Source organism: Balaenoptera physalus (assembly GCF_965194825.1).
Source record: "Balaenoptera physalus genome assembly, chromosome: 13".
NCBI lineage: Eukaryota > Metazoa > Chordata > Mammalia > Artiodactyla > Balaenopteridae > Balaenoptera > Balaenoptera physalus.
Genome location: NC_138892.1, coordinates 22960582 through 22973456, shown reverse-complemented (window position 1 = coordinate 22973456; position 12875 = coordinate 22960582). Strand labels below are relative to the sequence as shown.

General features: G+C 41.2%; 1 protein-coding gene across 18 annotated transcripts in view; it reads right to left on the bottom strand.

Annotated features, from left to right (window-relative positions):
* ANKS1B (ankyrin repeat and sterile alpha motif domain containing 1B) overlaps window positions 1–12875 on the bottom strand; it is a 1150138-nt gene that overhangs the window by 80970 nt on the left and 1056293 nt on the right. For all 18 annotated transcript variants that reach the window (XM_082419292.1, XM_082419289.1, XM_082419300.1 and 15 more), the window contains 2 exons: window positions 5714–5821; window positions 3501–3680 (listed from right to left, as the gene is read on the bottom strand). In XM_082419292.1, the coding sequence (XP_082275418.1) occupies window positions 3501–3680; window positions 5714–5821 (288 nt within the window). The remainder of the gene's footprint in view (window positions 1–3500; window positions 3681–5713; window positions 5822–12875) is intronic.

Below are 12875 nucleotides of genomic sequence, written 5' to 3'. Positions count from 1 at the left end.
TCCTAAATATCACTCAAGAAAATTTCTAAATATTGCAATTAGGTCCTAAATACTGGAAATATTTTTCCTCCTTCTGTTATTATTTTTCATATTTTCACTTACTATCTCATCTCCACAGAACTTGGTCTTAAAAGCTGATCTGCCATGTGCTACACACACATAAATAGTTGTGTAGGATACTTTGTGCTAAAATGAGATGACAGATGTGACAGTACTTTGGAAATTTAAAAGCAAGCTCTATACGCATTAAGGTATTATTATATAAATGTGAATGCAACATTTATTTATTAGGGATATGGAAATAGGGGAGCCTTTTAGAACTTCTGAGCTGAGTCCAATTTAGAATTATAGGCTAGAAAGCTATGTTTTCAGCGTGATAGGCAATCCATTGTTTAGATGTGTTTACATCATTACATTTCATGGTTTCAAAAATCCTATTAGTACTGAACTTGATTTTGTTTCTCACATATTTATTTAAGATAATTTGATGCCACAATATTGCTTACATCAGAATAAAAGCAAACAACAGCCGTACTATTTAAAATCCTCTGGATTCCAAGGCAAGTATTTTAAACATTGGTTCGAATTGAAAACAAGTAATCAAATACTGTGTTACCTTTTAAAAAAATATTTGCTAACGAACAAATTTAATAGGTGGAATGGACATTGACTTTATCTCAATTTAACTTTCAGCATTGGTTTTTCAAGTTAAAGCACTTCCACACATCTGCTGGGCAAAAGCTATGCTCCTATGAATTACTGCAGCCACCAAGAGCTTAAGGTTCCTGGCCTACGGCTAGAATTCCAAATCACTCTTCTGGGGGCTCAGGTAAACTTGAAGCACTAGAGGGGTTTCTGAGAATAAGGATTTGTCCAGGTGATTTTCTTTTAATTGTGTTTTCCTTTCTTTTAGTAAGTAAGTAAGAAAGCCTGAAGGTGGACTTCTGCCTTTTAGTGGGAAACAGACTGGTTAGGCATGCATTAACCAACCTCAAGTAAGCCCCTTGGGAGAAACCCCTTGGGAAGGAACCTCAGGGACTGAGCTCCTGGTTGGAAGGAGGTGTAACTAGCTGCTTGCTTACAGGAATTTTAATTGCTAAAATTGCTAATTCAAGTCCTTAGGAAGAAGACTTGAATTCAGCTTTACTGGCTAAGGGCATAACTTTGGGGAAGATGTGGTCTAGAGACAGTTTGATGGGTTCTAAAAAAAAAGCAAACGGATTTCAAAAATTATTACAGCAAATGACCAGAAACAGAAGAATAAGAAAAAACATCAATTGGGTGGCTGAGTGGTGAAAAAGTCACATAAATAAAACTGTTCAACAACAAAATTACCGAGTATTTCATATTTTGACAGGTTAAAGTTTTGAAATGGCGCTATTTTTCAGAAGGTACCCATTCATTTCTCCACGATTTTTGGCATTTCTAGACTGGGAAAGAGTCTCAAGACAAATAAAAAACTGCAATTAACACAGCCTAAAGAGCTGCAATCCCAGAATCCTTTTTTCTTATCGATTGGATTCCTGTAGTGCCATCTCCTATTTATTCTGCAGCAAAAGTGCTGTATTGAGCAGTGGGATTTTAGAAAGCTTCTAATAAGCTCCTGGCTGCTGATGGAGGCCTAGGTCTCCGTCAGTCATCCGATCATTGTGAGCAGTACACGGGAGGGAAATAAGCACATTCACACAGACCTTCCATAGCTCCCAACTCACCCACTGCTTACCTCACTTCTCTTTGTGCATTTTGGCCTTTCTCACCTGGCCAGATAAAAGTTCATTCAATTTTCTCAAGGGCAAGACAATTCCAGAAAGGGATGCACTCTGATTGGAATGACAAGAAAAAGATCTAGGCTCTTCAGACGGTAATACTGCCCCTAGGTTGTGAATCTCACAAAGACCATAAGGGAGCAATTGCTAGATTACCTCTGAGTGTGCATACTCAGGCAAAAGAGTAATTAATTTCCTCTCTGAAAAAAACTGCACTCTGTGGAGAACGTGCATAAATTACATGAGCAGTTCAGACAGGTGACTCTGTTGCTGAATTTGGCACAGTCAATAACAGCTAATGCTTGTTAATGGATGATCCGCCCTTATCCAGGGAAGAAAAGGGTCCAGGAAAGACCCAGTTTGCATTAATACATGAACACTACATGGTTCAAGGTTAAAACAAACCATGTCTCTGAAATGCTGTCATTAGAGAAATTTAACCACATATGTGATCCACAGATACTAACAAATAGCAGGAAATGTATGAACATCTTGGGGAAAAAAGCTTTTAGATTCTTTATTTAAAAAAAATCAGTGAAAACAGTAATAAGGATTAAAAGACAGTACTTAACAAGAGAGAGAGGGAAAATTATTCTTTTCTTGTCTCTCCCACATTTTCCACCTCCCTTCAATAAAAGATTCTCCATAATCCCAACATTGCTATTCTCTGCACAAAGAACCCTGAGAACAATTCGATATTGAGCAAGTTGAAAGGAGACACAATATCTCAGACCCCTTCTCTCCAGGGCATATGCAGGCAGAATAGCCATGGCTTCCAGAACATTCTCTTCACATTTTTCTCTCGTGAGTGGCAGCACTGAATGTTTACCAAAGGCTTTAAAAAAACAGAATCTCACCAAACAGCTGAGAAAAATATTTAACAACCAAGGCAACGCAATTGCAGTCAAATTTTCACCTCAAGATTCTCATCTTAGGTGTGGGAGGCAGAGAAGCCTCTCAACGCTCAGTCTGAACCTAGAATGAGGATGAAAAGGGTCGATTCTGCCAACAGCTGTCAACAAATCCATAGCTGTGAGCCTCGGGGTGACACTGCAGAGCTAGCTGCCCATCTGAATGTGCTTTAGGAACAGCACCACTATTTGGTTACGGCTGACTTGAGTTCCTGAGCAGCAACCTGCGGACAGGTGAAACACGGACATCCATACCCAAAACATGGAAAGGTCTGAACAGGACAGACCTCTCTCTTCAGTTATTTGCGTCAGGCAGCGGCATCATTTTCAACCACTCAAGGTGACAGCATGAGATGGATGCAACTAGTCCCCACGGTACAATTCTAAACAAATGTGTAAACTTGGGAGAAAATGAACCACATTTCTCGGAGTTAATACTCCCCCACCCCCCAACTTTTGCCCTGTCATCCGACCAATTTACATTCTATAATCTAGACTTTTATGATTTATTTTTTCATTATGATTTGATTCTTACACAGTATTATTCCTTTTAGGGCAAAGACTTTCTGGGTGCAAAGAGATCAGACATAATTTCTTCAGTAAAGAAATGGATAACAAGGATCTGTGTATATATTCCATTCCCAGAAAGGTCCATTTCATTCTAGTTCAACTGAGCAGAGAACGAAAGTCATGGCATAAAATGGTAAAATTCCAGTTACGTTGTGCACAATAGGCACCCATTGTAAGCAACTGTTCAAAGCTGGAATGCATTACTTGATATGGGTGAAAGACAAAAACATCACAGAGGCTTTGAACACCTTACCTGGGCCATCTGCCTCTCCAGTTTTGATCGGGGAATATCATCAAAGTAGTTTTCATTTCTTCTCCTCCTTGCATCGCCCTGCATGATAATGTGAGGAACGTCTAGGGAGCCACCAGTGGTGTAAGTGCTTTGGCTAAGTGATGGAGACAACTGAGGAGGAGTGTGATTACCACTGGGTTCCTGAATGGAAATACATCACGAAATAAATACCATGCTCTTGTGGCTGACCTCTGGTTTCAAAACTGTGAAACACTGACAAGACACACTGCGGGGGTGGGGAGTCATTTTTGAATCAACTGCCAAGGAATCGATGACGTTCCACCATTTTATCAATGGCACAATCAATACCTCCCCACTAAGCATTTCGGGTTGAAGGTTTACAATATCAAGAATCAGGCTCTGTCTTCTTGAGCCAGCACCATGGATGATCCCAGGAGGGAGGCACACGTATGCTGGGCACCCCTGACACTATCACTCGTGTTTACAAGGGAAGGAACTGTGTCTCTACGTGGACAGAGGGCCTCACCATGGTAGAGGCCATGACAAGAGAGCTGAAGTGGGGCCTCACGGGTGTTGATCCTCCATCGAAGAGTAGCCTGGCAATCCTTGCCAGGAAGAGGACACAGTATGGAAGTGGCATGTCACACGCACAGACGGCAGAGCAATGCACGTAATGACAGAGTTTGGGCTTCAATGGCAAAGAGAACTGGGGGAAACTGGTCAGGAAGTAAGACAAAGGGGGGAAGACAGCTGGGCTCTGATGTTTGCAAGTGAGTGGAGGATTGGATCGTGCCGATTCTCCAGGCTACTTCTCCCCAAGATGTTCTGGACCTCCTTTGATGGATTAAGGTCCTACACTTTTTCTTGGGAACCTCAGTCTTTGATTTGTCTGTTGTTTCCCTAGACCTCTTCCAGAGAGCCAGAGGGAGAGGTTCAGCAGAGGAAGGAAAGACAGTAGGGTAAGTAGCAGGGAATTACTCCTCGAAAGGGTCATTTTAGGATGGTCACACTGATGGTGCCTGTATCTTTCTCCTCTATTGTGCAGCGAAACGAAGGCAAAACAATAATCCCTTCCTAGCCTCATTTTCCCCCAATTTATTTGAGGCTCTTCTTACTGAGGGAGAACTAGGTCCTCTTCTATCTTCACTACTCCCCAAGCCCTCACTAGCCTCCAAATATCCCAGTGTATTCCAACTGCCCCAATCGTCAGTTTTCCTCATGGCCCTCCTGGAGCCAATTCTCTTGCATTTCCTGAAGGCTTTGTGTATTTTCTTCTCCTTTAAAACTGAATCAGCCTTAAAATCTTAACAGCTCCTCTCCTGCTCGATCCTCTGTGATGCTGACAGTAGTTACTGGTTGCTGAAGTCCACTGATAAGGGGCATTCGACTGCATTTCATCGCTGGCAGTGACGTCTAAGTACTACTTTTGTGTTCGTTTATTATCACTACCCTTTCTGACACCTGCAGAAAAGGAATCAGAAGCAAGCAAGTGCAGGACTCAATAAAGAGAACAGAGTTGGAACTCTCCAACTGGTCATGGCGATCCTGCCTTTATGGTAAATTTTTGAAACGTTTCTACAGGCCTCATGAACACCAGGGACCACTAGCTACTCCTCCCGCTGCCATTCTGCCTGGCAATCTTCTCTCTCTCTGTCTCCTTCCCTCTGCTCTTTCTAGCCTTCCTTCCTCTTCCACTTTATTTCTCTCTTCCTCCTAGTTTTTCTACCCCATAATTCTAAAAGACAGCTGAAATAGTTTACTAAATAAAGTTCTAGATTCTCTATTCTTAATTTTTGAAGTGGGTAAAGCTGAAAAATTTTCACTTCTTAAAAAACAGAAGACCTTAAGGTTAACTTTAAATTGATCTTTTACTTAACTCTGGTCCTCATCGATTTTCTACCTGTGGGTTTGAGGAGTTTGACAGAAAACTCATTTCTTCTCTTGGTGTAGAGGGGTGTGTGGGATGCGGGGTAGCGGAGAGGTTCTCTAAAGGTGGTGGTTTTTCAGATGTTAATTTAAATCTCAAAAATATATATTTAACCAACCGAGAAAAACAAATCTTGTTGTAGAAAACACTATCAAAGGCGAGATAGTTTTTTATACAGGTGAGGTAGGCAATGGTAGACCCATTGCTTCAATCATTTTTATTTTATTGCACAAAGTAATATTCGAGGATAAGAGCGGAGGACAAAACAAGCATGCTGGGTACTTACCCTGAGCGTGATGGACCGAGGGGGCTTCTGTGGTGGATCGTCGTGCAGCCTGTCTCCTAGAGATGCCAAGATACGTTTCCTGTGGCCAATCAAATTGATTTTTAAAACCTGAAAAGACATATATTTGGGTTAAATATTTCACTTGAGAAAAATAATTTTTACGTGTCCTAAAAGATGAAGGAGAAGAAAGAGATTTGTGCAAAGTTACCTCTGCACCGGGAGAGATGTGGTGTGAAATCAGTGTGTCCCCTCGGATCCAGAGAGAGAGGAACAGAGCGGCAAGGCAGTGTGGGTAGGAAGAGAAAGCAGGGACAGTGCTGTCACTCAGGCTGCCCTAGGGTCTGACTCTCTACCGAGCAGCCACAGGACCCTTCCAAAGCAGAAGTCAAGCCTTGTCCCTCTAATAGCTTCCTACGGCTCAGAATAAAATCTGAGTCCTGAGCTGGCCTCAAGTTCCAACAAGGCTGCCTGCCCTCTGTCTTTCTCTGTGTCCCCTCCTCTCTCCCCTCCAGCCTTCTCTGTTCTTTGAACATTCCACACTCATCCTGGCCTTGGGGCCTCCACCCTTGTTTCTCCATCTGCCTGGAATGTTCCCCAGCAATCTTCAAATGACACTTTCTCATCCCTTTGGACGTTGCTTAAGTGTTGTCTGTCTTCTCACAAAGGCCCTTCCCATCTCCTCTTTAAAAGAACTGAGCCCTCACCCCGTCACACTCTACCCAGTGATCCTCTTCGTACCATCCTCTGAAATAACTTTATTTGCAGGTTTAGTGTTTGTGTAGCCCTCTCCCCCAGGTAAGCTTCCAGACAGCAGGTATATCTTTATCATTACTATTTCCCAAACGCCTAAACCAATGTTTGAAATAGTGGGGGCTCAATGAATATGAAAGAATGAATGTTCATACAGATTAAAGTAGCAAAGTAGGGTTAGAATCAAGTACTGCCTGACCAGAGTCTCCCCAGGGTGGGATTTTTGAGTCTGACAGGGCTGCAGAGGGCATAGTGTAGAAGAGATGACAAAGGAAACCAAGCCTTGCAGAGAGCCTCTGTTCTCAGCCCTTCCCAGAGCTTTACAAATGTTACTCTTTCCTTCATCCCAACATTCCTAACTGGAAGGTGTTCTTCTTGCTCTACAGAAGAGGAGACTGAGGTTCAGAGTGGTTAAGTAGCCCACCTAAGAGTCAGTATGCTGTGGCTCTGGGATGTGAATATGGTTTGCCTGACTCCAAAACTTGTTTTACGCCAAGGCAAACAGCAAAGTTTGGGCATATCTCCAAATATTACTGACTTTTTTAAAACAACAAATTATAAATCCATTCATAAGAAATATATTCACCTCTTTTCTGCACAAGTGTAGTACCAGGATAGAACAACCCTTGTTGGGTAACTAGTTCCCAAAGTAAATGACCCATTGTGAAAATGATTTTTTTTAAAAAAATTCTCTTTTCAAGTTTTAAGGGGTTGAAGCGGGCATTTCTTTGGCACTCATCCTGTGCTACCTTGAACTATTATTGGCCTATCTGTCAGTTAGCCTATTGGCTTTTCTGCCTAATCTGATTTCAATTTTAAACTAGCATGATGCTCTATTCCTTTTATTTTTTATTTTTTAATTAAAATTTAAAAAAAAATTTAATTTCTAATTTAATTTTTATTTTATATTGGAGTATAGCTGATTTACAATGTTGTGTTAGTTTCAGGTGTACAGCAAAGTGATTCAGTTATACATATATCCATTCTTTTTCAGATTCTTTTCCCATATAGGTTATTACAGAATACTGAGTAGAGCTCCCTGTGCTATACAGTAGGTCCCTGATGGTTATCTATTTTATATATAGCAGTGTGTATATGTTAATCCCAAACTCCTAATTTATCCCTAACCCCACCATGTTTCCCCTCTGATAACCATAAATTTGCTCTATTCCTTTTATACTCACTCTCTGACCCATGTCTGTCGAGGATGGGGATGGTAAATGTTAATCAGCGTGTGTCTACCTGCACCACATCCCTCTGATTTTATAAACCTTCATCTTCCCAGGCTGATAAATCCTCTCATCTTTGCAGGTTGTTTTCATAAAGCAGTCCTTTTAGTCCACTCTCTCTGTACCTTCTCCTCCTGTATTCCAACTGCTTCAGGTCTGCTGAACACATTACTCACAACATTCCAGGTGTAAGTGAACCATGGCCTTACATTTGAGTGGGCTACTATTTCCTGCTTTTAATGCCCCTTTAAAAATGCCCTTTCTAAGCACTCCTGATTTTTGGCTGGCTTTTTAGCTGCAGTAGGAATAACTAGGCACAAAAATATACACTGACTGTAAAACCTCTTAATTTTGTTATAGCTGATAGTTGAAAGCCCTTTAATCTTGGAAGGATGGTTTGAATGATTTCTCCCTACATTCCTTATCTTACAGTTGTCCATGCAGAAGCCCATCTGCCATCCTTCTGCCCACTCATGTAACCCTGTGTTATCTTTCTATATTCATATTAGCCAGCTTGGAATTTCACTACCCAGAGGAGCTTAGTAGTTTTTGCAAATCTGGAATTTCACCATATACTCCTTTTTTCAGGTGATTTACAAATACGCTAAGTAAGTGTGGTCCCTGGGCTGATTACTTGCAGGCAATACTGTTCATACAATCCAGAGAAATACCCTTATATTCTTTCAATGTTTCTTTTTTTTAAGCATCAAGATCAAAGAATTCCTCCATTTCAGAAAAATACAACATTAACCTTTTCAAGTGTATTCGCAAGTCTAAAAACCACTGTATTTTCTTATTCCCTTTTATTCTTATTCTCAATTACTTTGCAAAAGCTTCTATTAGATATAAATTGCTCCCAAAAAATCCCCACTGCCTTTCTCTCAGTAGGGAATTGAACCTGATGCTGATGGTGCTGCCTTGGGCCCCTAAAACCTGCTAAGAAATGTTTGGTTTTTTAAAAAGATATATATTTTTAAGATTTATTGTTTATTTATTTATTTATTATTTATTTTTGGCCACGTCAGGTCTTAGTTGCGGCACGTGGGATCTTCGTTGAGGCATGCAGAATCTTTCGTTGCAGCGCGCAGGCTTCTCTCTAGTTGTGGTGTGTGGGTTTTCTCTTTTCTAGTTGTGGCGCGTGGGCTCCAGGGCGTGTGGGCTCTGTAGTTGTGGTGCACGGGTTCCAGAGCGCGTGGGCCCTGTAGTTTGTGGCATGCAGGCTCTCTAGTTGAGGCGCGCAAGCTCAGTAGCTGTGGCGCGCAGGCTTAGTTGCCCCGTGGCATGTGGGAACCTAGTTCCCCGACCAGGGATCGAACCCGCGTCCCTTGCATTGTAAGGGGGATTCTTTACCACTGGACCACCAGGGAAGTCCCAAGATATGTTTTTATAGCAATAAAGACACTCAAAATTATTTTGACAAACAAATGACACTAAATAACAAATAACTGTGATAAAATTGAGTTGGTGTAACTTCCATTGCTGCTTTTGGTTTACTCTCTGACAACTCAATTTTGGGCAAGTTACCTGACTCCTCTGATCTCAGTTTTCTTGCCTATAAAATGAGGAAGTTAATGCCAATCTCCAATGTTGTTGTTAAGATGAAGAGTGAAACGGTGAGAATAATCAGCACAGTGCCAGCACACAGAAGACACAATCTCACGGTGTGCTCATTCCAGCTAATGGTCTCTAAGGATGCAAGGAAATCTGACCTGGAAAACAGGGACTTGGTCATTTTCATAAAGTTAATGATGTCAAACAAATATGCTGGTGCCTTGCATCATGAGATGTGGTTAACCTTGGAAAAACCCTCATTGAAGCGACGTGTACTGGTAGTAATGGGTCTGTTTTCTAGCTATTACTTTAATATCAGACCTAATCTAAAAGAATGCATCCTATTCTCCCATCCCACCATTCAATCTCCAATAGGAGGTAAGCTGAGGCCCTCCTCCACGCTAAGCTCCATTGCTGCCTCCTCCACACAACTAGCCTGAAGAGGGAAACAGACAGATGGGTGGACAGAATGAACAAATTAACACAGAGTGATGGTTCATGTCAAGAACGCCTGGGTAACTCTCCTTCTATATTAGAAATGATCTCTCTTTTTTTTTTTAATTTATATTTTGGCTGTGTTGGGTTTTCGTTGCTGCACGCGGGCTTTCTCTAGTTGTAGTGAGCGGGGGCTACTCTTCATCGCGGTGCGTGGGCTTCTCATTGTGGTGGCTTCTCTTGTTGCAGAGCACGGGCTCTAGGCACACGGGCTTCAGTAGTTGTGGCACGCAGGCTCAGTAGTTGTGGCTCGTGGGCTCTAGAGCGCAGGCTCAGTAGTTGTGGCGCACGGGCTTTGTTGCTCGGGGCATGTGGGATCTTCCCGGACCAGGGCTCGAACCCGTGTCCCCTACATTGGCAGGCAGATTCTTAACCACTGCGCCACCAGGGAAGTCCAGAAATGATCCCATATTACAGAAGATACTGATGATTACATTTATTGAACATCTGCTATGTTCCAGTGGTGCCAGAAACTGTTCCAAGTGTACTATATATGTGTAAATATCTCATTTGATTCTTATAATAACAGTATCATTCCCATTTTAGAGATACCAAACCTGAGACTTAGAAATACTGAGTAATCTGTTGAAGGTCTCACTGCTAACAGGTATCCTGGCTGGGATCTGCACCTGATTCTTAACCGGCTCGTTACCACTCACCACACTCTTCTTCTTGCTATCAACCTCTATACTGTTTGGTGTTAGCTACACTATTAGTTACACATTATGATGCTTCTTAAGATGGTGCTTTTTATTTTGAGTTATCAAGTTCAAAACATTTATACTGGGTCTCGATCATCTGAAAACATTAAAATAACACAGTTTCAGTTTTGGACAAGGCTCACGGCAGGGTTAAAGCTTCAAGCCAAAAGAGCTCAGGTGGGTGTACCTTACAGAATTCCTTGTGAAATGCATACATACACAAAGGACAAGAAGTCCTCATGAACCTAAGATTCAATCCAAGTTGACTAATATTAGAGAGGTAGGGAGGGTGACATTTGGCTTCAAAACTCCAAAGTTGACAGTAAGAAATCCAATTGGCAAAACAACAGAGAGACTATTCCAAAGAAAGATAGTCATTATGGAAAAGTTAAGTCCAAAGGCAGCTGGGTTTGCCTTGAGTGAGAACAGCTTAACATCTGATCATCGTTGTAAGCAGATAGGGAAACAGTGAGATCCTCTCACCCCAGGCACCGTAATCCATGACCAGTCAGTCTGTAAACCTTCAGTTTTCAAAAAGCCGGAGCAATGGTTACTGTGGTAGAAAGAACTCTGTATGGTTTTCATCACCGCTTGGGTGAAAAGTTAACTGCATGTAAAAGGAAGGAACCCCATCGGAGTAAAAGGTAAAGTAATGGTAACCTACTGAGGATTTAGCTATTCCAAGATATTGAGCCAATGCTGCTCAATTCAAAAAACAATATTGAACAAACACATGAAAGGATGTTCAACATCACTAATCATTAGAGAAATGCAAATCAAAAGTACAATCAGGTATCATCTCACACTGGTCAGACTGGCCATCATCAATAAATCTACAAACAATAGATGCTGGAGAGGGTGTGGAGAAAAGGGAACCCTCTTGCACTGTTGGTGGGAATGTAAATTGATACAGCCACTATGGAGAACAGTATGGAGGTTCCTTAAAAAACTAAAAATAGAACTACCATACGACCCAGCAATCCCACTACTGGGCATATACACTGAGAAAACCGTAATTCAAAAAGAGTCATGTACCCCAATGTTCATTGTAGCTCTATTTACAATAGCCAGGACATGGAAGCAACCTAAGTGTCCATCGACAGATGAATGGATAAAGAAGATGTGGCAAATATATACAATGGAATATTACTCAGCCATAAAAAGAAACGAAATTGAGTTATTTGTAGTGAGGTGGATGGACCTAGAGACTGTCATACAGAGTGAAGTAAGTCAGAAAGAGAAAAACAAATACTGTATGCTAACACATATATATGGAATCTAAAAAAAAAAAGAATGGTTCTGAAGAACCTAGGGGCAGGACAGGAAAAAAGATGCAGACGTAGAGAATGGACTTGAGGACACGGGAAGGGGGAAGGGTTAGCTGGGACGAAGTGAGAGAGTGGCATGGACTTATATATACTACCAAATGTGTGGGAAGCAGCCGCATAGCACAGGGAGATCAGCTTGGTGCTTTGTGACCACCTAGAGGGGTGGGAAAGGGAGGTTGGGAGGGAGACACAAGAGGGAGGAGATATGGGGCTATGTGTATATGTATAGCTGATTCACTTTGTTATAAAGCAGAAACTAACACACCATTGTAAAGCAATTATACTCCAATAAAGATGTTAAAACAAACAAACAAACTAAAAAACCAATATCAAGTTTCCGCCACAAATTATTTGGTGGATTCGAAGAGGAAACACAGAGAAACTGGGCATAAAAAACTACAGAGCCAAACCATTAACTAAGAATAAATTATTTTACATATGAGGATAAGAAAGTGGTTCCAACTGCTGAGTTCCAATAGGTAAAAAATTAAAGTTACTGCATGTTTTCTTAATAGTTTTTATTACAACTATCATGAGAAATGTGGGTTAAAGGGAAGGAATGTTGTTGAAACAACAGAGGCCTGCTGCATATGGGTATTCATTCATCAGAGTAGTAGCTGCCTCTGGGAATCTTCTCCAGTATCAATTAAAGAAGACAACTTCAGAAACCCCTTGGCACACCCTGGCAATAGGAGAATAACTGTGCTGAGTGACAATGCTATAATATTATGTCACTGTCATTTATGTTTCTGGGTTTAGCTGTGGGAATTCTGCTAGACAATATCATGACATTACCCTCACACTGAATAGGTCACATCAGAATATATGTCACAGCAAACTGGAAGTCAGGGTACCCAGACTTCTCTTTTTTTCCCTCTTTAAATTTAATGTGATATAAATTAAACATGTTTTTCTCTTTTTAAAAATTAATGTTTTGACTATAATAACAATACTGCTTTCCCATTATAGAGACAGGAAATACAGAAAAACAAATAAGAGGATGAGTTATCCTAGGCTCTTAGTGTTTAGGTACATTTTCCTTCATTTTGTCCCCATGATTATGTGTTCTGGTTGTCATACTGTAAGTACAATTTTCACCATAATTTTT